General features: G+C 45.0%; 1 protein-coding gene across 4 annotated transcripts in view; it reads right to left on the bottom strand.

Moving 5' to 3' along the window:
• LOC108628441 (protein espinas) overlaps positions 1–27,194 on the bottom strand; it is an 82,633-nt gene continuing 55,439 nt past the window's right edge. For 3 of the 4 annotated variants that reach the window (XM_026816476.1, XM_018030353.2, XM_026816477.1), the window contains 6 exons: positions 5,954–6,257; positions 4,028–4,564; positions 2,132–2,448; positions 1,661–1,984; positions 1,143–1,549; positions 1–958 (listed from right to left, as the gene is read on the bottom strand). In XM_026816476.1, the coding sequence (XP_026672277.1) occupies positions 708–958; positions 1,143–1,549; positions 1,661–1,984; positions 2,132–2,448; positions 4,028–4,564; positions 5,954–6,257 (2,140 nt within the window). In that variant the 3' untranslated portion in view covers positions 1–707. Of the gene's footprint in view, positions 959–1,142; positions 1,550–1,660; positions 1,985–2,131; positions 2,449–4,027; positions 4,565–5,953; positions 6,258–7,904; positions 8,369–27,194 lie in introns of those variants that run through there. The other variant, XM_018030352.2, reaches the window with a different exon arrangement.

The raw sequence follows: 27,194 nt of genomic DNA, 5'->3' as shown, positions 1-27,194 counted from the left end.
TTTAATTTAATCGACTTCGTCCGAATTTATTTCCCCGAATAATTCTTCAGATTGTCTACATCTCGGTCCGAACGCTTATCATTTGTACTTACAGCGTAACGTCATGCGATTAGCATCACGATTAAAATACTGTCTGCTTCATACGGAGCAAAGAAGTCCGTCCTGATCAATAAAATATGCCACTTCAGACCGTTGTTTGATAAAAAGTTTATCAGAACGTGACTATCGAATCTTAAGTGTTATAAGATCACGGCACCGGTTTGAACTGTCGTTTACGCGGAGCGGGAATGGCAATGGTAATAAAATATAACGTTATTATTATGGACGTCGACGAGAGGAAGGATAATTGCTTTCCAGGTCCGAGTTTATGCTTCTTCTCATCGCACTCCATTATCGTCGTATCAAATACATTTAACGGGGTAATAAAAATAGAAGAAGCGCCGCGAGAATCTTCGCGACTCGCTTCCCGTTCCGGAAGTACGTTCACTATGTACACGAATATATAAAACCTCTTTCGAGTTCAGGATCACATCGGGAAAACGGAAGACGTCGCGAATCCCGGTCACATCAGTTTTAGGAACTCTAATTTTTTCTCGCGTTCATCCTTCCCGTTGACGATTCAAAATTCGTGTGAACCTCTTTAAAGCCTATCCAGCAGCTATGAGTATCATCCACGTGAAAACAATCCCAGTCTGTCGAGGGTGGCATCAAGACACGACGCATTTCTCCGAGTCTCTGTGAGTTTGATTCGGCGTCGAGGACGTCGGAGTACGTTTCTTCGCGCACGCCACAGCGTCGTTGGGCACGTAAGAAATCCTGACGCCACCATATGCTCTTCTCGGTGGTAACGCGTACGCGGCAGCTTCGTCGGAGCTGCTTGATGAGCTGCACGTGGAACAACAGGACTCGACATCCTCGTCATCGCCGTCCATCCTTGATTTCGAGCTTCCGGCAACACCTGTTACACATCAATCGAAACGATATTTAATAATATGATCGATGCAATATTACGATTATTGTAAAGGCGTTTCAAATGTTATATTTAAGACGTAAAGCCGTGACGGATTAAAATTTTATAACCCCTTTTCTAAATTTTCTTTCTTCCCCGAAAGAACTTTCTACCATGCGAAAAATTTACACACCCCAAGAGGACGTGCTGGCGACTTCTTCTGGCTGTAAGCTTCTAGATCGAGACACATTCGTTCTCGACAGCGACACTAACGGCGGAGAGGGTGACGACGACGAATTCCTGTCGGGCATGGGAACGCGTGACGTCGCGGGGTGATCGTTCACGTCTACGTCGCCTTGGAATCGCACCCGTCGCGACGTCGGCGTCGGGGGATCCGTCTGGCTAATGGCAAGTGTTGTCGGCGGCGTCGCCGGTTCCAGTATTATCCCAGACACCGTGGCGGCGACTCCGGTCGATGTGGACGCGGACGCCCCCGACGATGGTCTGGGTGGCGGAGGAAGTTCCGGCATACTCGATGCATGCGTCGGAGCGCAGTTCTGAACGCATCTTAGCGGCTCTCGGTCGCGCGCTTGCATCAACCTAAAAAAAGAAGATACGACGTTAACATCCGATCGGTAGATTACAGATCATTTGATACAGAACATTTTAAATGATTACATGACAAAATAAATTCAAAGAAAGTGGATTTACCTTCCCAATTCGTTGTGGTTTTCTTCGGGGTGGCTACTTCGTTCTTGGAGTAATCTTTCGAGATTCCTCTCCAGTAATACTCGATCAAGGCCACTCGGTCTGGAACCGCTCGAAGGAAACCCTTCGGGCGGGAACTCCGGACTCAACGTACTCTGCGTAGGCGTCGTAGCCAAAGAAGCGGACGTTTGATGATGCCTCCTGTTCATCCGAGGCGAACTACGTGGCGAGCCCAGGGTATGTCTGGATCCCGGTGGTGGCGGAGGCGGTGGAGGTGGCGGTGGACTCGAAGAACTCTCGCTTGGCGGCGGTGGCCTCCTGGCATTCCTGCAAATTGGTCAATTTTCGCTATTATTCCACTCTGAAGTACTATACTATACAGTAAGAGGGTGAAGACTTTGAAATTGCATCTCTTGAACAATTTCCATTCTTTTTTGTGAGCATACGAGCGTTATAAGGTAGAATTGCAGCTACCTGAGGAAAGTAGGCGGCGGCGGTGGTCCAGCGGATGAGTCGCTCGGCGTCGTCGGTGGTTCCCCTTTGCTGCAGGCTATGCTACAATAAATGGCACCTCTCCGCGGTAGGAACGGCCGTCCGAGGAGGGACGTGCGGCAAGTGGCGCAGCAGAAGCAAGCCTCGGTCGCGTGCCAATGTTGACCCTCGTGCGACATTTGCCCTTGGTCCACGCCGATCGGTTCTCCGCAGCTGTCGCAATACTCGGCGAACGAAGCGTCGAAACACCGGAGGCAATACGGCCTGCCCTCCCTCATCACGTATCTTTGACCTCCGAGCTGAAACCAAAAGTAGTGGTCTGTGTGAGAGATTGTGTTCAAGAATGCAGATTTGATGAAGATAAAAGGATAGTTCAAATAAAAATACAGTCTGGCTGTGAGCCATTTAAAGGAAGCTTAAACGATGTATAGAATTTAATACATTTCTCTCTGGCTACATCTCAATCCGATCCAACGTAACTCGGCTTCTTAATATTACAAATCAAGTCTACAACCCGAGACGAAGTGGTCAGTAGAATCAGAAATTCATTTTCCGATTCGCCGACCATCTCTCGATCCGTCTGTTCGATCTATCACCACGTCCGTCCGCAAGAAACGCTTTCATCATCGCGTCGATTCCGTTTCGTCCCATTAATCCATTCCACGGTTCGGTACATCGTTACATCCAATGCACTTTGTCTCGGATTATCGCGAGTCCCGGGAGAGAAGAGGAACACGAAGAGAGGACCGATCGCAATCCCGATTCTATCGTTCGTTATCGAGCCGGTTCGACCGATAAGAAGCTTTGTCCAGCGGACTGTGTCCGTGACATTTATCGACACCTAGACTCAATGAATTATATCATGCCGCATGCCGCGGACGGCCGTCACGGGTGCACAAAGAGGGTCGGGGTCTGGGGCTGACAGCTAAATCGTCCCCGGCGCGGCGCTCCCGGCCAAATGACTCTCGACGGACGTGCCTCGTCGAGTGTAAATAATTGTCACGCTGGAAAAACCAGCAACGGACGAGTCTGCTGCCATTTGTATCGCGACTACAAATATCCAGTCTTTTTCTAGTGGACTTATCCGCCGGGACAGCACATGTGCCTTTTCCTCTCGACGCTTTTTCATCAAACTTAATCGTGACTAAGAGCTTCCGCTTAGTTTTTGTGTACTTTCTATCGGTTAATACAACCTGGCATTCACACGTAACCATTTGAATTTTTTTCATGTTACCATTTTTGTAGCAATTCTCGTTTATACATTTTAATAAAACCGTGGAGAAAGTTAAAATTAATTTAATTATAGACGCATTGAACGTCGTTCGAAGCAGCGAGGTTGAAATGCAGATGCTCGGCTTTTCGACTTATAAACACGATACATAATTCATGACCCTCGTTTAGTATTCATGAACAGCTAGTAACATCGTTTTCGAACGGGCTCCGTATGTTCATGCTTCGAATTAAGACAAAATTACCCGACTTGGAAACCGTACAAAATACTCAAGATCATTCTGTGATCTGAAATAATGTGAAATATGATATATCTAATTCTTGTCAAAACTGAATTCAGATTACAACGAAATGTAGACGTTGTGAAAATCTACCATTTCTAATGCCACACTTGGAATGTCTACAAACAGTTCGTACTGCCATTGTAAGAATACAGTGAATCACTGAAACGTCTATTATTATCAAATGGGAAAACGAGTTAAATAATTAAACGTCAGTCAACTCGAGGCTTGCAGCGTCGGATATTGAAGGAGACAAGCCTGTACGCACCTGCACCTACGATCCATGCGTCCATCACGCAATCAATGAATCGCGACTCACGATATAATCCATCATACGACCAATGAATCATCACGAGGGAGGTCTTACCTGTCGATCGCACTCGAGGCACGCGAAGTGCCTCATGTGCCAAGCCCTGCCCTCGGCCTCGGTGCACTCGTCGGCGAGTATGATCTCGTCGCACGCGCAGCACCTCGGCTTCAAGGTCTCCGCGTGGTGTCGGCCGCAGTAGAGCCTGCCGTCCCGCCAGAAGTATATCAGGTCGACGAGCAGCTGCCTGCAGACGCAGCAGACGAAGCAGGCCGGGTGCCAGAGGGCGGAAGGCCCGGCCCGGCTCGCGGCCACAGCCATTTCTCCGGCCGCGATGGGCCTGGTGCACTCGCGGCATCCTGCGCCGTGGGGCCTCTCCAGCTGGCTCGCGTGTCCCCGTCCCAACGCCTCGCGTTTCCGCTGCGCCGCGAACACCCTCAGCTCCCGCTTCTCCTCTTCGGTCAGGCCGCTGCAGTAACGCGCCTCGTTGTCGTGCGGCGGGAGTTGCTGCAGCAGCTGCTTCACTCGCTCCCGTTCGCCGGCACTACCAGCGTACGGGATCTTGTCTTCCGGTAACGCGCTGAAGTACAGGTGTACCTGCAACACGCAGCCAGAGACCCCGTAATTAACGACTAATAGATAATTCTGTATAATAATATTGATGCACCATTTATCATTATAGTTTATTGAAAACAATTTCTCCGGTATCAACGATTTTTTATCACATATTATGTAGCGTATGAATAAAACTTCATCCAAATATCGAATTAAAATAGAATTCATATTAAGAATTAAAATAAATTTCTATTTGGATTTCGCTATAAACGTTCTTTTATTTAACATTCGAAATAAAAAGTCTACATCTTGCACGAAATCATCGAGTTGGTCGATTAAGTAATCGAGTAACGTGTCTGTACAACTCATGAACGTTAACCGTTATGGTGATAACGTAATCGAACGCGATCGATCGGCCCCTTTTGAAAGATACTTTCGGGAACGATTTTCGAACGGACCGGATTGCGCCGGCTTGTCCGCCTGGATATGCCGACTGTCCATTCGATTTCACTGACGCTGGATCTGATAAAGATACACGCGAGCAAATGGGGCTTGACTGCTTTAGACTTTAGAAACTCTAACGTCTGTCGTATTAAAGAGAATAGTGAAACGAAATTCTTACTACTAATTTATTCTAATGTCAATAGTTATTAAGAAAATAGAAGACTATAATAGGAAATAATGTAATATAGTATTTTAATGAAATATACAATTCATTTTAGTCAAAGACATATTTAATGTTAAACAGAAAGATCTATGAAATGAATCTAAGGTCTATTGACGGTCACTACAGACTCCTTCAGATTTATCAGTCATGAATTATTCAGAATTAAAATTCTTCGTTATGGGAGACACGCGATGGGCTCCTCCCCTAAACGAAATGCTAGATACGAGTCCGAAGCTTCTATTCTGCTTACGGGATCGATATTTATTACATATCATCAGTATTTTATGGAATCTTGGCTGATCTAGCTTATGGAATTTCAAAATTACAGTTTCGGTATAACGGATACCCACTTTAAGTAATACCAGAACCTGTTGAACGTGATTCTAGATATCTCGAGTATTCTGCAACTGTTCTGATAAATCTCACTGAGAGAAAGTCAACCTTTATGTAAATTCACCGCGCACGCCGCATATTGGATCAAGCTGCGCCCATATGACTAGTGTACAGACATTTATGTGAAAAGAAACATTTGTACTATCAACTTTTAAACATGAGCTTCTTTTATCATTTAAATATTGCAACATACATGCACAGCTTTTGATATTTTGTACAAATGCAGCGTTTTTATTTTTTATCTTATAAATTCATAACACATGTGACGACTGTATAGCATGTTTGTATTTGTCACATCGTTATCGAAATAATTATACCTCCCGCATGATAGAATTTTAGAAGAATCATAATTCGTAAGATAAAATTCTTACTTGATCGGGCCTGAGACCAGGCGGCACCCACGTGTACTCCTCGAGCGCGCATCCGCTGTCATCGTCGCTCTGCGAGTGCCTCTGATGATGCATAAGGGCCTCCTGAAGGGCGAGACCCGGCGGGGCCGGTTGCACGGGACTCTTGAAGGGTTCCTGGTGAGACGAACCGGCGGCCCCGCTCTGGTAACCCATGCCCATGGCCATCGGCGGACCAGGACCGAGGCCGAGTCCCGAGGGACCGCCCGCCTCCGTCGAGGTCCGCTGATGCTCCTCCCTGGGACACCTGCAGCTTCTGCACACCTTCCTGTAACCAGAATCCAATGCCTGAGTTCGAGTCGTAACGAAGTTATTCGACTTCTTTATGTCTCACGGTTAAGCAAGTCATATCTTCTCAATTTCTTTTTGTTCATAATTGAACAGGCAACCAAGACAAGTTCTAATTAAACCGTTGATCAAAGATTTTGCTTCAATTATTGTATCATGATAAGGAATCGATGATAGAGGATATGCAAGGAAAGCATTATTTTATTGATCTTCTTTAGAAAATAATTTTATTGATCTCGCTTGTGCTCACGCAAGCCATATATTTTGTTCAATTTCATTTTGTTTTAACCGAACCAGCAGAGATTTTGTTTCAATTATTGTATCGCGATAAGGGTACATAAGAAAGTGCGTGTAAAGGTGTAATAGCGTTCCGAGAAGAAATTCTTTTCCCACAGGAAGTGATAAATCTGCTTGCCATCGGTGTCCGCGGATTCGAAGAAACCGAAGGACCTCCATTCGCATCACGCAGCCTACATTTTAATTAAGAGAAAAATGTAATCAGAAATAAAATTAGTATACCCCGGCGGAGTCCTACAATCTCAGAGGGAAACGAAAGGATGCAATAAGACAGAAGATTAATACTTCTGAACGAAACCCTTCAATTTTAATTGAGACAAAAAAGAGAAAGAATGTGAAATTACGATACCCAAAGAAACACCCTTTATTTCTTGTCAGAGAAATTACAACAGAGAGCCCGAACACTAAAAAGCTAGTGACGCGGTGCAATTTCTGCTGTAATTTCAGGGAAGCATTATTTTATTGAACGTCTTTAGAAAATCATGAGTTTATTGATTTGGTTTATGTACACGCAACAGAAAAGGAAAGTGTACATTCGCCTTGGTCGTAAAGCGGTGTTACAATTTACACGGCGGTTTGTCATTAAGTTGCACAAGCGCGATTCGCTGGGCGCGACGAGGAGTCTTATTTGCATGAGGAACATCGAATTGACAGCGAGTGGTAGGCCTGATTACACGGCTGAGGCAACTGTTCCCGTTCGGAACCCCGCAGTTTCCATGCGGCGTGCTCACGCTTATTTAAAAACCGATTCGTCCCTCGCATTCGAGAGAAAAACACGGGAATTCAATTTCCGACGAGAAAGTGCGAATTTAGTTTCGCAGAAGATTGGCCTGATTACGCGCAGGGGAAACGGCGGTCTATCATTGCGGGCAATAAAACATGGAACACCGTACAACCGATTTCACTTTTTGCCAATAACACATTTTTTACTATCTGTAATTGCATGGCCTCATTTCGATCCGCTTTATTATTTTCAATATCTGCATTAATTTATTGTTCTGTGGAAGAAAGTCTTCTATACTGTCTAACGTGAGATCGCTGTGTCTGTTTGATTACCTCGAGTTGACACAAGAGATAAATGCTTGTTCAAGTATTGAGAAACAGTGCCCTGAGCAACATCACCGAGATCTGTCCATCAAAGCTCTCGAACAATCAACGTAACGAGACAAGAAGACGTTTCTCCATTACCAAAGGACCCGAGGAAGGGCGGCGAAAGAAAAAGAAAACAAGATTGCCGTGACACCCGGGCGTATGGGCAAACAGGCCGACGCGTCGGCCGAAAAAAACTTTCCCTCGGACAGGTCCGATCAGCGAAACGGGATCAACTCACTCTGCGGCAGAGGCGGCGACATCGTAACCCGAATGCAGGGAGCCGCAATCGGCGGCCATCATCGGCTCCCCTGCGATCCTCCGTTCGTTTTCGAACGCGGCAACATCGTGGGCACCGTTCAAGTACTCGACGCACTTCTCCGTGGGGCTGGTCCTCCTGGTGGCCAAAGCGGGACACCCGATCACGTCGTCCACTTCGTTCCCGTCCTCGCGGTTCCTCAGGAACGCGTCCAAATAATGTTCCTCGCTGGTGGGCAGCTCGTAAACGGCGCTGGACATCCAACTGTTGGTCAGGTCTCGTCGGTTGGATGGATCGTCGTCGACCTTGCTCGTCTGCTCGTTCTTCCTGGCGTACAGTTTCCGAAGGTAGGCTTCCTGGTGGCTCCTGGTGGCCCAGCAGCCACCCTGCCACCATCTCTTCGAGCCTAGGACCGACGTCTTCCGTCTCCTCGCTAGACTCGACATGGTTCCTCGAAATGAACAATCAGTTCCAAGAGCAATTATCGTTTCTCCATCTTCTTCGAATCATAATAATCCTGGTCACACTGACACCAGACCGTTTGTCCACGATTCGGAATTTCCCAAATCCACGCATCATCACCGCAAGGGAACGTTAACACCACAACACAGAATCCGTTCTCCGAACACGGCACTGTTTAAGCCTCGCCAATTTCACGGGAGATAAAGACACCAAGGTATTATCAGCACCGAACCGACGTGGTACCATGTTTTTTCCGGCCCCTTTCCGTTGGCACGCGCTCCGCAAGCACCGAACAGGACTCGCCAGGACTCGACAAGGACGAGCGAGTCCGGTAGGACAGGGACAGCAGAGAAAGCGATCGGAGCCGCGAGGATGGAAGGAGAGAGAGAGAGAGAGAGAGAAAAGTGGCGGTCAGGTTGGAGCGAGATCGAGGGACGAAGACGCAGCTAGGAAGGAGGAGCGCGAAGGAGAGAAGAAGAGCACGGAGAAAGGATGAGAGCTGGCGAGAAGGGACGGGGGGGGGGTTTAGAGGGAGGAGAGGCAATCTGTACGTATAACCGGTAGTACAGCCGGAGATTAACGTTTTAATACGCGGCCGAACGTACAAAGGGGTACACGATAACAACGTTTTCGCGCGGATCGATCGGCTACGCCGATACACCGGTCCGCGGGCCTCCACCCTTCCGACGCGACCGTCGGCTCTCTTTCCTAGGCGTCGATCGGGTTCGATTCACGTCGAACGCCGTGACACGCGACGTGTCACCCGATTCCGGGACCGGTCCGATGGAATTCAATCAGGAATACCTTCATCTTGTCAACCACCACCGATCAACGTCGCACGTCCGACTAGTAGCACCATTCGATGATGAACCGACAGGATATCACTGGAATCTTCTCAAATCGATCGGAGCGGAAATGCGAATGAAAGTCAGTCACAGACCATCGCTAGAATCCTTTCAATCGGATCCTTGCCAGGATAACAATGAAATATGAACGAAAGTCACGATCACTGGTATCCTTCAGATCGATTCTCGTGGAAAGATACGAACGTCGGAGACTAGATTCGCCGGAACACCAATGAGAAAGAAATATTGATAGAAGGAAACGAGGTTCGGAAATGAACACAGTTTGTGGACGCGTTAAAAAGCTTCTAGAAGCGGCCCGTGGTTCTTACTCGGGCGTGCTGATGCCGAGCGGACACTGAGCGTGTCCTGGGACCGCGCGGCAGCCGGAGAAGCGCGGGGCAACAGCACCGCGAACGGGGGACAGGGGAACGAGGGGCCCGATCGCGGTGCTCGGGTCCTGCTACGCCGCTGCGTGTAACTTCCACGCCGCCAATACGCGACCGCCCTTCCCTACCACCGTGGGTCCCGATATATTTATATTCGTTTCTAATATGTGTGGCGTGTCGAGGCCCGACGCCTCGCCGAGGGGCCCCGCGCGCGAGCTACGGTCATGTCTCGGAGTTGTTACGATCGGGCCCCGTGCGTGCCGCACCCTGAGGCCACCTTTTCCTGCGACGCGATCACGGACAGAAACTGAGAACAGAGGATTGTACCTTTAACCCTTCGTTTCCTTTGAATTATTTTTAACCAACCAGAAAGTACCAACAGAACGCAGACAATGCGAGCTTCAAATTGTACGATTGCACAGACGAATAAGATTTGACGAGATACTAGAACACGAAATTCTTTTTGTAACAAATAAAACAAGAAATTATCAATTTAAGATCGTAGAAGAAGGTCGTCAAACGTTTTTCGAATGTGGAAAAACTGTTAAAATGTACAGAGTCGATTATATCGCAAGACTAACTAAGCCAACAGCTTTGCAACAAAAAGACGAGCACATTTATTCGCAGCAGAACCGTCGAAGGTAAATGCGGTGCGTCGCTGCCGATGTCCCGCAGGCTCGTTGCGAGCGGTTGCAAATGTTCGTCGTAATGACGGTGCCGTTTTTCTGGAGTAGCTACATCGGTGCCCAAGAAACGCAGTAATAGCGCTTGATCGTTAACCGAATGACTGGCGATGTTAATAAGTTATTAATCGGCCGTTAACCGAGATGCTCCGTGGCATCTTACTTATGTACCTACTGTCTTACATTGCATTTACATACTTGCGTCTGAATTCATTAACGCCGGCAGGTGTAAATCTATCGATAAAGAGAATGCGCATATATGCAGCTCTGCTCGAGTCAATTGTTTAAACAGACTCATTAACCAGTTAACTGATGGTACAGTGGAACGCAAACGATTTACAAATCAACAGGAATATCTTTTTACAAAGTCGTAATTGGAATACCAAATGGTAGCTTTAATTAATGTTTAATTAGCTCCCGCGAGAGTTCTGCAGGTCCGAACGAGACTCCAAATTAGTAGGAATTAAAATACCCGAGAGCAAAGCATCAGAAAGAACCCAATGCTAATTGTTAATTAATTAAGATAATTAGCAAACTGTAATCAATTGCTTGCTACATGTTTACCTTTATGCTACACAGTAGACGTAACATTATATGGTTTGGAAAATCATTTGAAATTTCTCGGTTATGTTTGAGATTAGAGAAAATTTAAGAAATCTTTAACAAGTACAATTAAGAGATAAATAATCAATTATGGGAGCCGATGCCGAAACGAATAAGAGGATTAGCTTGAGCGAATCCAGATCAGTTTCTAAACGGTCCATCGGCCAGTAACCAGGAAATTCTTACGTAATCCAAGCGGAACGAGTCCGTTTCCGGAATCGATCCCCGGATCGTCTTTAACGACTATCCGCCGCCGATGGGACTTAAATCGCTTAATCATCGTTACCGTCTTCACCGACATTCCTCCGTCTCCGGTTTCAGAGATTAGCAGAAAACAGCCTGGCTTCCTCATCCCCGAGACACGCCGAGAATCCCTGATTAGAGATTTCGGTTGCGACATCATCTATGAATTATACTCAGGCTTAATTAAGTCGCTACCTCTTGACAAGCACCTGTTTATTGTCTGTTTTCAAATATAAATCCTGTATGAATATTTTATAACATACACGTAATTAGGAAGTACCTAGTTAGTTAGAGGTACTAATTAGTCTTGGTATTTCCTCGTTCATCGAGCTTTTTTGTTTATTAACGGAACGGTCAGGTTTTGCTGCTAAATTATAGTTGTAAATGAAAAAGCGGAACACAGTTTCGTTTATTCCTGATCGATTAAACGGATCTACCGTCTGTTCGTTATTTACGACGTACGCATCGCATGCCACGCTCCTCTTGGGGTTAAAACGTTCCTACGGATGAACATAAAACTGCGGCTAGAACGCACTGTTAATAACCGGTAGTGCTCGGTTACATTGCTCGTTTTAAGTTATGCATGCATAAGAAGCCGCGACGCGATGGGCTCCCGGAGGACAGCTAAAACGAAACGGCCAATCTTCCAGAACATAATTCAATATTTAACGCTAAACCTTAATGATTAGAGGCTGCGCCTGATTAAAGTTTTTGAGGCCCGAGGCGAGGGGATCAAATTAAACTAACCCTCTCATTACTTAATAATTCCGTGTCAGGATCGTGAAAAAATAATTAACGTCCTTGCATACAAATTATGCACTCATTTTTGGACCAATGTGTAACGATGGAACGAACCATCGTAGGTTCTTTAGCATTCCGTGAACCTTTGAACCGAGAATGGAAGATAGTTCAGAAAAAAATTAATTGAGGAAACCCTCATCATTTCGAAATAGAGGAAACGGCTGGGATGATTGAAGGAACGCGAAGCGTAACTTTGATTGAAACTCGGATGCCGAGGCAACACTTTTTGCCGCATTCCTTCGTCTAAAATGAAATATTCCAGCACTTCAATACAAACACGTATCGATTATTCTGTTCTACGTTCGCGCGAATTGTTCGAATCCATCAATTTCTCTGTTCATCGGGATTAGAACCAATCATCCGTAAGTTCGCCGAATGGTCAATAACTTCCGAGGGAAGAGAGGCAAAAAGTGCGTAGCGCTTCGGATGAAGACATTTCTCCACGGGATTCTCCGGACCGAACCAAAACAAACGTTGCAACGCTGCCGTCCGGATTAAATTCACCGTCCAATTTCGATGAAACATTCTCCACCCTTTTAATCGACGAGCCCGGTATCTGTACTTCGGCTTATCGCGTTTCCGATCGATTACCTCCCACCGATATTTCAGCCGAAACACCAGTGATCTTCCAGAGCCAATAAAGATCATTTCATTACCAAATGCCTCGCAGGTCTCCATGTATCTTCGCAATTAGGTAAAAGGATTTGGAGAAATTAGATTCGCATGTTACATCGCGTATATATAATCATTCAATTGTTACCGAAGTGAATATCTCCAATCACATGTGAAAACCATAATGAAATTACTTGTTCTGTACGACAGCTTTCATACTTCTCGTAACTAATCGTATACTGGTCTTGCCATAAATTTAGCGATAGATTGTCGGATATTGGATATTGGGTATGTACCTACTTTGCCTGAAATGAGTCAATTTGACTGAAACATCAAAATTGAAGTTTTTTAAAAAAATGAAATTTTGATGGGACTTCATTCAAAACAATTTTTACATATATTCTGTTTTTAAAATACATTTTCCATAAAATTTTTTATTACATTTAACACAGATGCTCTTACAAATTAACTCGCTCTGGCAATTTAGTGTCAACAATAGTGGATTATACAATTGCACACAGATGTGACTCTGGAAATGCGGAAATGATTGTAAAAAATGTATATTCCTTAATCGAACAAAATGGCAGTTTCATGAACGCTTCTTTCCGACCGGAGAATCCCGTTTTTGCGGCTAGAGCGCACGACGCTAGCCCATTAGAGTTGAAAAACAGGTGGTTCATAATTGTCCGCGGTGCGCCCGGTTCAACGCGCGGGTTGAGCGCGCGATCGCTTGCATAGTAACCGGTACACGGTACACCGGAATTATTAACTGTTATGCAGATGAGCTCAGCGCTCGTTTTCCACGCTTCTGCTACACATACGATAGCAGTGAGACCTCGAACTTTTCAACCTTCGCGCCGAAGGCGTTCACTTCTGTTCCTTCGGGATCCTCCATCACTGACGCCACCGATCGGGAGTTCCGCTGCCATAATTGCTTTGCATGGTAGCGGCGGCACGGCTCGGCTCGTTTCCGTGTTAACGAGCCACGAACGTGCCCGTGTCACGAGGAAAGCAATTGGGTTTTTGTTATGCTTTCGTTACGCGTTCACTGCTCACTCGGAATTTGCATGACCCAAAATTAATTCAGCTTGTGTACTGTATTATTAATAAAGTTTTTTTATATGCAATAATGAATATTTTTTAAATTGTTTGGTGGATACGTAAAATATTTCTTAGGGGAAATTGTGCAGTTGCTTATATTTCATGATTAAAGCGAGGAATCCTAACTGGTTCGGATAACAGAAAAGAATATACTTTGAAAAACAGCTCGAATGACTTATCTTCGCAACGATAGCCTGGAATTTATAGGTCATTATGTCAACGAGACTTTCTTGCCGCTTCTCGAGCGGCTTTCGATAATCATTTACTTTCGATTGAACAAGCTGCACGGCGGGTTAAGTAGCCGACCATTAAGATAAGCATTAATCGTGCTGACTGAGTTTATAAATCACCTTCACGAATCGAACGCCATATTCGTGGCTACCGTTCAACGAATCGCACTTCGTGGGAACAATTATTAGTCAATTGTCCGTCGACTCTCTAACGTTGACACCTGTCGAGCGAACAGCTGGCTAACGTCCGCAGGTGCCAATCTGGCCACGAAACCTGCTCGTTTTCCTACGTTTCCTCGGTTTATATTTAGCATGTCTTTACGATGCGCGTGGAATCCTTCGCGTCTCGCGGAACTGGTTTCTTGGTCCCACAGTGGCCACGAAAACCATTGACACGCCATTGTACGGGTACCTTGGCATTTAAATACTGATAAACGATGCAACCAATCTCTAAATTTCGCCTCTCGCATTCTTCTAGCTCCGTGTGTAATTATTAGACTGCGCATTTTTATCCGAGATGAAATATTTCCACTTTATTCAATTAATTAAACATTGTACCGTGCACACTTTTATACGTGGCAGGTATTCTTTAGATCTTTTCCAGATACAATTTTTTTATGAATTACATGAGACACATTTATGTTCTTTTGCACACACAATTATGTTTTTTCATGCACGTCTAATACACATATATTAAAAATTCTTGATCCTTTTTTTCGTGAAACCTTTTAACATTCCATGGTATTATTAAAGCGACGCGTATTTCGTAGCAGTTGCTTCTTATTTGAAAAAATGTACGGATAATGATCGACTATTAAAGTGGAGCCGTGGAGATCCCTACGTAGGATCTTTGTTGCAACTCGCGTGCACCGGAAACACGCGATCATCAAACCGTTCGACTCTGTTTACGGAAAACCGAAGTCTTTACGGTATTTTATTTTCTGTTCGAGCGTCCAGTTTTTAATACCACGGAATATCGAGAGCTCGAGGAAATTGACGGGATTGAACCAACCGGGAATTAATCTCCCTCGAAATTATGATTTTTCTCCTCGTTAACTCTTCCATTCTCCACTGTGAAACTCGAACATGCGAGTTCGCGTTCCTAACTAATTTACCGGCCATTATATTGGAATTATTATCGAACCTCACGTCTACGAGTTCACGTGCTCGAATAAAACCTAATAATTACGAGTTATTAATTATTTATATAATTATAATCGCGACCTCGACCCATTAATTATTTATAGGACTATAATTATTGGTCGAGTCCATCGTTAAAATTAACAAACGTTTAACCCTTCTAGAGGGCATGCGGAAAAGCTCCTGCCGCACCCTCAGGGAATTCAATTTCACAGAAAAAACATGGTACAGAAGCGAATGTATCGGATAAAAATACAACGGCGTTTGCGTTAAACTGTGAACGGAATATGATGCGCGCGAGCGAGCGCGTGCGCTTCATTTCTTTCCCGCGCTTATGCGACCATCGGCCCTCCCCCGTTTCCCACGGGCATTCTACCGCTCATTACAACTTCCCGCGGCTGCGGTGCACACGGAACGCGCCTGGCATCGCGTCGGTTTCTTGAAAGGCACCGATGACTCCGACCCTCGACTGCCTCTGCGTCAATAGTAGCTGCTCGAACGTGGCCTCTTTCAATATTTGCAAATCCTGACCCAACCCCCGTTCCCTGTTACGTCGACACTCGACTCGTCTTGGCTGTTCGAGCTACAAACGAGGAGGCCTCGACTTCTTAACCGGGGAAAAGGTCAATACGTTTTCTATTAAACGATTTGTCGTTCTCCTTCTTCCAATTTTGATTCTCCGCAATAAACGTTAAATATCAGAATTGGTAATAAAATTTTTATGACTGAAAATTAGCAAAAGTTGCCACGAATTGGCTTGAGTGAGTCAATGCTCAGAGGCTCAAGGTTCCGATCAGTAGAAACGAAAAAAGGAATCGTTAATGGAAGCCGTGGAGGTAGCAGCGCGAGCGAGAGCCGGGCGAAGGGATAAGGAAATCCAGCCCGAGGAATTATGCAGATTGTAGGTTGGAATCCATCTGCTGATGGCTCCGTGCCGGGGCACATTCGAACCTACGTGAGTTCATTCGTGCGGCGAAGGACCAAACTACCCATCAGTTCTGCCTGTCGGTTTCGAGTTGCCTCCACCAACAGTGCATTGGTCTTAAGACCACAACTTCATCTTGTCTTTCTCTAAATCAACTCTCATCCATGCGCAGCAATTTCATTGTATAAACTATGTTATTTGTGGACTTGCACATTCTTTGTCCAGCAACTTTTTCACTTCGCCGTTTCGTGCAAAAATGAGCTCCAAGGAATTTGCAGGACGTCGAACGAGACTTGATGGAATTTATTATCGCAAAATTATACTACGCTACGTTAATAGCTTTTCACGTAGGTGTGAAATTCGAGTGTTATCGATTGAATTATCCAGATCGAGAGAGATCGATGCTATCGTGGCAGTCATGTTCAGCTGACGAAACGAAGTGAAAGGAGAAGGAGAAGAAAAAGGATGAGAGAATACGAAGGAGGAGAAGGAGGTTTCCGTGGAGCGGCAAGACGATGGAAATTTGCGCCAAGTGAACCTTGTCCCGGGGCGTTGGATTATTTCTCTATTTTCATTCCTGGAAGATAGCTGTGGCCTGCTCGCGGCTCGCGATCCGGTTTACCTATCTCGTCCAATAAATATCGGGACATCTCGGGTGAAAACTTCTGTTCCAGCACGCTGAAATCCGCGTACCACACCGATCTGCTTGCTAATCTCTAATGAATAGCTGCCGTCAAACAGTTCAGAATTTTATCTCGTACAAAGTGTTACTTGTTACTTCCGCTGGCAGGTATTGATGATTTTCTAGTAGCGTATGATTAAACACCGTGAGGACAGACGTTAACTCGAGTAAAACGACTCTCTAAATGTTTAACCGTAGTTTAACCCACATACGCAAATTCCTCTTTTAATACACCTGTTCCAGACGTAATAAGTAGATTGCGGATTTCATGCATTTATAAGAAAATTAATTGTGCAGATAATATAAATGCTATGCATGAAACGTAAAAAAGTAACAAACGCTGCACATTGCGGTACTTAAATGATGAGAGAAACGCTCGTTTAAAACATTTTTCAATTAGTACCATAAATGTTGTACTGCGTAGAAAATCTAGTCTGTTGAACAGAGAAATCAAAATTACTGCCAATGAGACAGGAATGTGAGAAATCTGGAGTCTAAGTAATCACTGAACGATTATTATCTAGGTGATTCCTTTGGTTTGTCGAATCGAGGGGACCGGGTCACACGTCGCAAGAAGCTCGACAAAACGACGATAACATGATCACCGGAGCCGTTTATTCCTCGACGCGTCCGAGAGATCGCGGAGCGCGAGAGAAATCGGAAATTCAGGTAATGGCTGGACGAGGAGAAGGAGGAGGAGGAGGACGACGAGGAGAAGAAGAAGAAGAAGCGAGCGAGTCTCGGTTTGCTCGCGGGAAAGGCTCGACGGAGAACGAACGAGACGAGCTGAACTGTAATTTAGAGAAAAACGTTCCCCCGGAGCCGCGGGGCCCTACTTTTCGTCCGCACCGACCCGCCTACCTGCCCTCTATTACCTCGGAATAGCGATGGCCACGACCCATTCGAATTACTTTTTCGAGTAAAACGGATGCTAAGAATCTTATGCCATTGTATTACTTCCTATCAAATCAATCATGTCAAATGATTTTTAAGAATCATCATTGATGTTGCCTTCTCTCGTTAAATCCAGGCAAAAATACTTTTCAATATCGTAGAAGTATACGTGATTTGATTTCATATATTTTTGTACAAATGCACATGGATTGCAGTCTTTCACATCTCACACTTTTATAATAATAATGAGTTACGTTCGAGGAATAGAAAGAGATATATAGAAACTATTATTTCAACTTGAACGTAAGAAGCTACGGATTGCATAATGCAAAGGGAGAACGCTATGTCGCCGCGGTTTTTGGTAGGTCCCAAAAAACAATTCCCCGAAGTCACGCCAGCTGATTGCCGGTAATTCGAACGTAGCAGCCGCAATCGTGTTCCCGAATAAAGACCTTTTCTAAGAAGAAAGTCCCAAGGACAGTCACTGCAGCAGCAGCAACGAATCCACGAGCTACGAACACGGTTCGACTTTAAAGCGCACGAAGAAATACATAACGACTACGCGCAGTAGAGCCCACAGGCTGCTGCTGCTGCTGCTGCTGCTGCTGCCTCTGATAAACGCCGGATGTACGGTTGCTGGAATTAATGTGACGGGCTCGTAAATCATTCCATTAAATCGCAATACCGATCAACTTTGAATTCTATTTATAGACACGTGGTAAACTACGAGCTGTTGAGGCGAGATCCCGAAAAGCTGATTGTATCCCAGAATTATGATTATACAATTAAAAAAAGGAATCACTTTCTGCTCGAGAATAATCATTTAAAGAGAGACTGCAGTCATTGCGATTACGTTTCACCATTATATTATTCAGTAAGTCGAACGAATGGATCCAGGCGATAACCTCGAGACGCGTTTACGCCTGTCCTTGAGGGGATACGCTCTTCTCTTTTTCAATTTTTTTTTCTTTCGAAGACGAGATAAAAAAATAGCCCAGGTTTATTCATACACGCTGATCGCGTGTGTATAGTTGAAATTACAGAGAGCGGTCCGATCGAATCGACGTCAGAAATTGTCCCTCGGGATAGAAAATTAATAAATGATGCCTGATTGTGTACAAGCAGTTATAGCTATACTAGTAATCATATCCTTACTTATTATTTCAGCATTTCGCATGTCCAGCTTCGTCCTATTAGATCTAGGGACAACTTTTCTCAGAATCCACAAGAATATATTATAAGTCCGACAGAATTACACTGCTGTTTTTAAATTATGACAGATGTAAGATCTATCTGAACAGATCTGTGTTTCAAACAGATGGGACAACGTTAGATCCTGTTAACAGTAACTTAACACGCTTGTCACCCACGCCGCATCTCTAGATCAGTACAAGCGTTATTATCATCGTTGAGTCTAAGTTTGGAACGCTACCGTTAAGGAGCCACACTGAACGATCATTTCTATGAAGCGGGTGAACAAAAAAAAGACGAATCCTAAGCCTGCTTTGTAGCCCCTCCATTCTTCATCTTCCTATTACCTGTGAATTTCTGATCGCTTTCTATAAATTTCTAAAATCCAATCTAATAAACGTATTTTTAAATATGTTCTTTTATTTAAGGATGTATTGGCTATGCAGTCAATCCCAAAAGTTTATGCANTACAATTACAAATATTTCACGGTTCATTTACTCGATCGGCTTCTCCATGTCCCAAAGCACTCAGCAAAAAAATCCAATTCCATATAACCTTAAGACGCGTGTATCCTGCTCGATACAGGCATTCCGCGCGAAAGCTACCTGGGGTCGGTCGTTTCGGCGTTACACAAAGAAGCGACGCAGGTGAAAAACAGGAGATTGGAAGGGGTGGCCGGGCAGAGGCGGAGCCAGCGACGAATTTAGAGGGCGAAATTCGTCATACGGACTGTGACGGATTTCGCCGCCGTCTTCGGATGGCAGGCCAGTTAACGGAGGAAGCAAGACGACGTCAGGCGACGACGGTGTCTACGCGGAAGATGGGGTGCGAAAATGTCGGGACATCTGCTACCGCTTCGCCGCGCGCAGCTTGGAAATTATTAATCCCGTTGAAAGTACTAAATCATATTCCCCGCTGTTGCGGAGCATGACTACTAGAGGGGATCCGGGGGCTGGGCTAGGAAAGAAGGTGAAAGTGAAGAGTGGCTGCGACGACGACGTCGAGGACGACGTACGTCGCTGGTGACCTTGATTTAGGGTCGCAGAAACCCTTCCACAAAGATCGCCGTAGGTATTTATGACTCGCAGAAACTGGTTGCCGCGCTGCGAACTCTGGTAGCATCTGCGGCTGAAAGGATTCCCCTCGGGGGCGCGGGAAGAAATCGAAAATGTTCATATTTCAACGCGTCCACGCTTCACGCGCTCGCCCTTTACGTCTTGGACAGAAGTTGAGTTATTGCTACTAGAGATTTCCAGTGGGAGAAGATTGATTTCGAACGGAATCAGATTTTCGTTCGATTACGCGTTTTTACACGATTTTAATACTATTTCACGATCATAAAGGATCGGTGAATAGTATGGAATGCGGTCGTCCAGGTAAATATACGATCATGCAAATATCGTGTTCTCCTATTTGCATCAGAGATTGTTCCTTTCGGAATGCAAGAGAGAAATATGTATTAAAATCTCGTATCTTCGACACGTTTTGTTTTTCGTTTCATATAATGAGAGTTAGAGCATCGGCATCAAGCTGGGACGAAATAAATAGCCACTTTGAATAATAGCTAGTGTAAATTAATGAATGACTGTATTGAAAGTCGTTCACCGAGAAAATGTCCCCGGGTTTTAATAGGCGTGCCGATATTTCCAAATAGCCTTGGCTCGAAGGTTGTTCAAATTAATACAACAAACAAAACATGAAATATAGGCAGCCGAGAAAGAGTACTCGTAGCAATGAGCGTGGCATAATAAATTATTAAGTGCAGTCATTAAAAAAATCTCGAGCAGGAAGAAGCCAACAAGAGCAGCGTGACTATCGCTGCATCGGTCAATCGACTTAACCCCGTATATTCACCGAGCAGATCGGCTACCTCGCATCGGAGCGAAACGAAAATTACATATTTCACAATCCGTTCCGATTAAAACTAAAGTCCCACTCTCGTGGACACGCCTACCGATGTCCGGGCCAAACGCGAGCTTCATTATACGTCAAGACTAGATAAGAACAGTCCGATAGACGTGAGTTTTATTAATTCATTTTCCAAACAATGTGAACGGATTACTTCTTCACAGAATTAAATTATGTATTCATTTTCTATCTTCTAAATTACCTGAATTGCTCGACCAGATTCCCTGAATCCTTTTTAAAATAAATGGTCGAAAGATGGGAATAGCATAACTTTCTCTTTATGTAAATAGACGATTGTTATTTGATAGGCAGAACGGAAATGAACAAAGGGCAATTAATTGAAACGCATTCCTGGCGTCACGCGTCTTCTTAACTCTTTCCTCACTATGTGCTCAATCAGTGAAGGCAAAATATGGCGAACAGTGTCCCCTTCGAGTAGCAGCGTGGGCTAGAGAAACTATAGCTGTTAATGAATCACCTCGCCTCGTGTACTGACCTCATCACGTTCGGTAATGGAATTTCAAAACACGGGGCCACACGTTTCTCGTTCTCCCGCGGCACAAACGCGTAAACGAGAACCAACCAGACCGAGGATTATACCGAGGATGGAAAACGCGTGCCTTTACGCGTGCGACCACCCGTGCGTTTTTCGTTAGCCGGAAATTGCATTTTTTAATCCCCCATTCTCGGTGGCCGCATGTGTCGAATTACATGGTTGCTCATACTCCTTTTTTCGGCTTCGGAATTACACGCGGGGTCTCGTATCGCGTTACACTTTTACATGCGGTTCAACGTGGCGTCCTCTGTAGGAGAACGGTGAACGTAAACGAATTTAGCGAGGGTGCCGATCGTACAAGAGAAACGATTAATAAAAAAAAAAGCTGTTTCGTTTTCAAATTAATTAACAGAATTTATATCGTGCAACAAAATTAGAAAATCTTATATTAATTAGATTTCCTCATCGCATTATAAATGCTCTGTTGAGCTTCATGTGTGCTGGCATGAGTTCTGATTCTGAGAAATCAAATTTATTTAAAAAAAAATCGCTCTTAAGACACGCGGCAGTTTACTTTGGCGGCTCTACGAGAAACGGGAAGGTCGGATCGAGTCTTGGGGCACGTGAATCAATTTCAGACGGTCAGCTCAGGACTATATGTAGCGTGCTTAATTCCTATTCGGTCTAAACAGTTGTAATTACAGCTGTTCCGCGAAGGTGAGCGCAAGATTTATTAAGTCACCGAAGGAAGCCACGCTCTCGGTGGCTATACGTTACACTCACTGAAAGCTATAAACATGGATAGACCAAGCCGCGTATCGCGTTCCACGCACCACCAGCTTTATAATTGGTTTAATTGAATTATCGATTAAACAGCATGCTTGAAATTGTATGGAGGTTCCTGCCAGGGAACGAATCGCCTCATGAACTTTCATATACTATAACTTTTTTACATTTATCATAAGAATGTTCAATGTAAAAATGTAAAATTGTTTGAAGGGATGATATAAAATGTGATTTTGCGTAAGAAATTAACATATCCCGAAGCCGAATTCCAGTCCATTAGTTCCTATAACGAAACGAAGGAGCAAGGGGAGTCGTAAAGATTCATTCGCTGCAATTCCGGTCGGGCTTCGGTATGTAAGCCGGTCACGGAGGATTCGCGAAAACCTGTAGTATCCGAAAACGCGGCGTTCAAGCGGAGGTCCGTTTACGATTGGTACTACTCCCAGGGTGGTCGTTCGACGAACAGACGCTAACGCAACGGGGAGAGATGCCCTCCTCTCCGCAGTCTCTCGTTTAGCGAGCTTAATTCGGTCGTACCACGAGATATATTAATTAACGATGGCCCGACTTGCAACCCAATTTAGAAACAAGCACCCTGTTTGCATATAAAGAAGCGTCATAGAGTGAGTTCGCACCCTCGATTCTATGCCAATACAAATGGCTGCCGAGAACCACTCCCGATTAAACTTGGCTAAATCGTCCAGAATAACGGTGCAAAGAAGCAGAGGCTAAGAAAAGTCTAGTCCTGGAAGGACGATAATAAGAAGAAAAAAAAAGACAGTAGAGTAAAACAACCAGAAGAACTACAGAAGGGAATGACGGTAGTAAAGAGCGAGATAAGAAATATGGAGGAAATGAACGAAAAAAGGCAATGGGGGGAAAAGTGCAGGGAAGAGAACACAAGGAGCAAATAGGGATAAGAAGGGAACGAAAAAGGCGGGGGGAGGTAAAGAAGGGATACAGTGAATGGGACTCGTTAAAACGCGCACCGAGTGTTTAAGGAAGACTCTTACTGTTGACTAGATACTTGAGATGCACTTGTGTGCAGTGCTCGAGGGTACACGTACGCGCGGAGGAGTACGCTCCTTTTGCGCTGAATCCGCGGTTTCGTGCTCGCAAATATCCTATGCTTCCTGGTACCAGACTTGCTGAAATTAATTAAGAGTTTCGACAAGTTATGTCGCGTTAACGCATGCCTCCTTAATCCTCCGAGATATACGACGTTGCCAGGCAATAAACTTCTTGAAGTAGTCTTAGCAAGCAGGCTAATGTATTCTAAAAATGAGTAAATTCTAATAAGTGCGAATTGACGCTTGGTATGCAACTTCCTGCTGTTGGAAGTCGATGAATCAAGAACTTCGTGAAGTAAAATAAAAATACAGATTGGAGAACTTTATTAAAAATCGCTATAGAAGCTCATGTATGCATAATTCGCAACGTCGCCCAAGAAAGTAGAAGCTATTACTTATGCATGCAGTACGCGGGGAGAAAGAGTTTCAACAGCTTAAATTTGAAAGGGCTACTTCGAAATCACTGACGACTCTTGCCGTCGCGAGAAGAAGGAAATTTTTTGCCATAAAAGCAGGATACGCGGAGGACAAGTTGTGGCGTTATCTGAAATTTAGGGTGCAGCCTTGGCGGAAATTGAGCCAAGGCCGTGCCGGAAATTCGCCCCTCGCCCCCTTGGGAGACGACAACGCGCCATAAATTGAAGAGACCGCGTTTGAATCGAACCTCATGCCCCTTCGACGCGCGAAATTGAGTTAAACACGCCCCTCTGCGCCGGAATCCAGTGTGTACGCCACTGTAGGAAGCTCTAAATTGATGTACTTACGCTCGTGCCACCCCTTTAACACGCGCCGCTTCTTTGTGGGTTCGGTACTTACTAATGTAATCAAAAAATTCCTTTCTCTTAATCCCGCAGTCTAAGCGTTTTCATTAAGTGCGCGAGAGACTTGAAATTAGATTTCAAATAATTCAAATACACTTCTTTATCTACGCTTCATACCAGTTTAACTTATACATACTCTATCTACGATCTCATCGTACGACCAGCTTCTTTATGCATTTGGCACTCAGCAATGTAATAGAAAAATTCTCTTCCCTCAATCCCGCAGTCTAAACGTGAATTCAACCGCGCTTCTTTATCTTCAACACCAGTTTAGCTTATAAAGCGCTGTATCTACGATCTTGCGGTGTCCCTGAACCAGGGCAACCTGTTCTACTCTCTCGCAAGTCTGTGAAAGGCAAAGCCAGGTATCGACACGGTGTGCAGCCAATCCGTTTATCTGAGCGGAATATCCCGCAGAAGCGAAGCTCCGAGTTATCCACGGTGCGCTCGACGATCTGTCTCACCGGTGCGGTGGCGTTACAGTTTGGTCTGCGCTCGAGGCAGTTGCGAGGCCTGGCTAAGCTGTAATAGAGGGGACGTCGAGCATTTAGCTTATCACGGTCGGCTATCTACCGGTGGCATACGCCTCCGTTAGGGCTTTCCGCCCCTCCGGGCGCGAGCCTGTACTTCGTACACGCGTACACGTGGAATGGGACGCTCGGAGATGCCTTAAATCAGCCGGTGGCCTGCCTCCGGTGGCTGAATTTAAGCTGAAACGTTATCGCGAGCCCGGGGGCGAGACTGGACCGGAGATAAGCCTCGTATACGACGAATTAGCGACACACCTGGCCGCGGAAACGCCTGAATCGTCGTGGAAAGGGATACGTGAAGAGGGAATCGTTTTTTTAGGGGAAATTTCGGGTTTCTTGCGAAGGGAGAGGATTCGGGGTGGTCTGATGGTCTTTCGAGGATATGGGTGATATGATTTATGGTATCGGTTGTTTCACGGTGTCGGGGTATATTTAAATTGGCTCTTCAAAGTGTAATAATGGAGATAAAGAAGTCTTGGAGAGAAATCGAGCGAACGATATCGAACCGTACGGAGGTGTTTAAAATTTATGAGCCGGGTTAAGAGTTTTGCGCAAGGAGAAGGTTCTTGGTAACGCGGAATTCCTGAGAAAACTTGCGACGGGAGAGCTCTTTAATTATTCCTAAGGTAATATTCATCATAATCCGGGAAGCGGTGGTAATGAAACGGTTAGCACCTGTACTTAAAGAGGGTAGGGTCGCGGCGTTATACATTTGAAGCAAGGTAATGACGGCCGGAATTACCATCGTAATGTTTCATGAGAATCAACCTTTTCTAGTAAACTTCTCGGTAAAGAGCGTAGTAAACTCCGTCAGTGCAGGTAAGCGAATAAATTATTTTTAATCCGGATCTTCATCAACTTTACCATAACTCTATTCCAGGACACCTATAATTAACACTACAGTTTCTATAACGCGGCACGCGTGGCAAACGAATATTTCATTAATTTAATTATCTCACGGAACAAACCGCGTTTAATCAATAGATGTACCGTAGAGTTTCCGAGTCAGTCGTCGAACCTACTCACGATTAATTGACCTTTTCCCACGGAACAGTGTCGTAACACGTAAAATCCAACCCCCTGCGGGGAGAGGCGCGGCCAGTTCGTCTTCTTCTCGCAGCCTCTCCCTCTTTTCGGGTATTGAAAAGCAGCTGCTTACGAGTGGATGCCTAAAATACGAGCTCGTGTTCTAGATACTATAATGTACGGGAAGTGGTTCGACGACTCGATCGATCGAAATAAAAAGAAAAAAAAGGAGGAAGGAGAGCTAGTTTTACGGGAGGACGTGCAGATGGAGTCCGGAGTCCGGATCGGAATCCGTGAACCGTAAAGACGACGGCCGGCTTCGATTTACGATGAGAAAAGACGTGCGGCCGACGCGAATCGTAAATCATCGTTCGATACCAACCCGTTTACAAATACGTGTATCGACTGATACAATGAGCCAAACAAGAGGACCTTTTGATTAAATCGAAGGCCTCTTCACGGTTCGAAATTTCAGTGGAAAAACGATAGAGAGAAAGACGTGTATAGATAAGATTTTAAGGAAGGCGTCACATATACTTTATAATCCGAGAAAGAATTGATCCATCATTTCATCGATTCGCAAATGCGGCATTAAAATTCACCAATACAGAGCGAAAGACAGAAATCCAGGGGAGATAAAGGCGACGGTAAATCCGGATTTAATAGAGAGTTCTCGTGTGAACTTGCCTCTCTACCATTCGTAGACCGATAACCCCCGGTCGACCTGACGTCGGCATATTGCATTATCGCTCGACTTATGAGATCCCATATTCAATATGATGGTACGCGGGGCCGAGAAAAGAGGCCAGAGGGATCGCGAGAAGAGCATATTTCAGAAACGGGTATACCGGGTCTGTCGACGGTTCAGGGCTGTGTATCATGCGAGATGGCATGAAACACGTGGAATCTAAAGGGAAGCGTGTAAGGTAAGAAATGATTCGAAAAGAGAGACAGGACGTACTGTTGGATTTAAAATTTTAAGAAAATTGTCGTTGAAAATTGAACAAACAAAAACAGATCAATGATGTTTTATGTGCATCAGTCTAATAAACGATACACAGCTGTTTGGGGGCTATCCGAGTGTCGAAATTTATTTCCCAATGGTTAAAAAGGCGATTTAACCGGCAATCCCTGCAATTACAAGTTCCCGTGGAAAACGCAAATCCCAGAGAACCCATCGAATTAGTCCACCTTCGGAATCGCCCTTGCCATCGCTCTCTATTACCCAAATACGTAACAACCACCCCTTTTGCCACTGGACAAACGAGCTATTAACAATATCCCCATGATCATTTAACTAAGCGATGCAATGGCTATCTCCAAATGAAACTTCCTCAATTATTTAACAACCATTCTGAATTACTGTACCATAAACAATCAGACTGTACTTTGTTACTTTGCAACTTTTCATTAGAGACGTGGAAAGATAAGAAAGGAGAGAAAATTGTAATAAATAGAAATAGACCATCCTATCACAAATCAGGCGTCAAATAATAATAAGCAACCCTAATAAAGCGAGATCTACAACAGGATTCCTTCGCGTCTAATCATTACCCAAACCATAAAGCGTTCTTTCCACGAAGACATCGTTTCTGAAAGACAGAGGGGACCGCAGGAGGTCCTCCAGCGTTATGGTCAACGCGCTGGCTATAATAAAACTGTTCCCGTCGCGGCGCACGAAAACGAAGACCGGGAAGAGAGGGCGAATCCCGCGGGATATAAATGCCGTCAGGGTGTTTCTTCGGACTGTGGCCGGTCCCGTAGATTCAATCACGACCCTTCCTATACCGAACGGTCTCGCGGCTCGAATACCAAACAGAACCTTTCGTCCGCGGT

The sequence above is a fragment of the Ceratina calcarata genome, unplaced genomic scaffold (genome assembly GCF_001652005.2).
Source record: "Ceratina calcarata isolate Rehan_Ccalc_2016 unplaced genomic scaffold, ASM165200v1 scaffold525.2, whole genome shotgun sequence".
In the NCBI taxonomy this organism is placed as follows: domain Eukaryota; kingdom Metazoa; phylum Arthropoda; class Insecta; order Hymenoptera; family Apidae; genus Ceratina; species Ceratina calcarata.
Note: the sequence above shows the minus strand (reverse complement) of the source record. Positions and strands in the feature narration are given on the sequence as shown.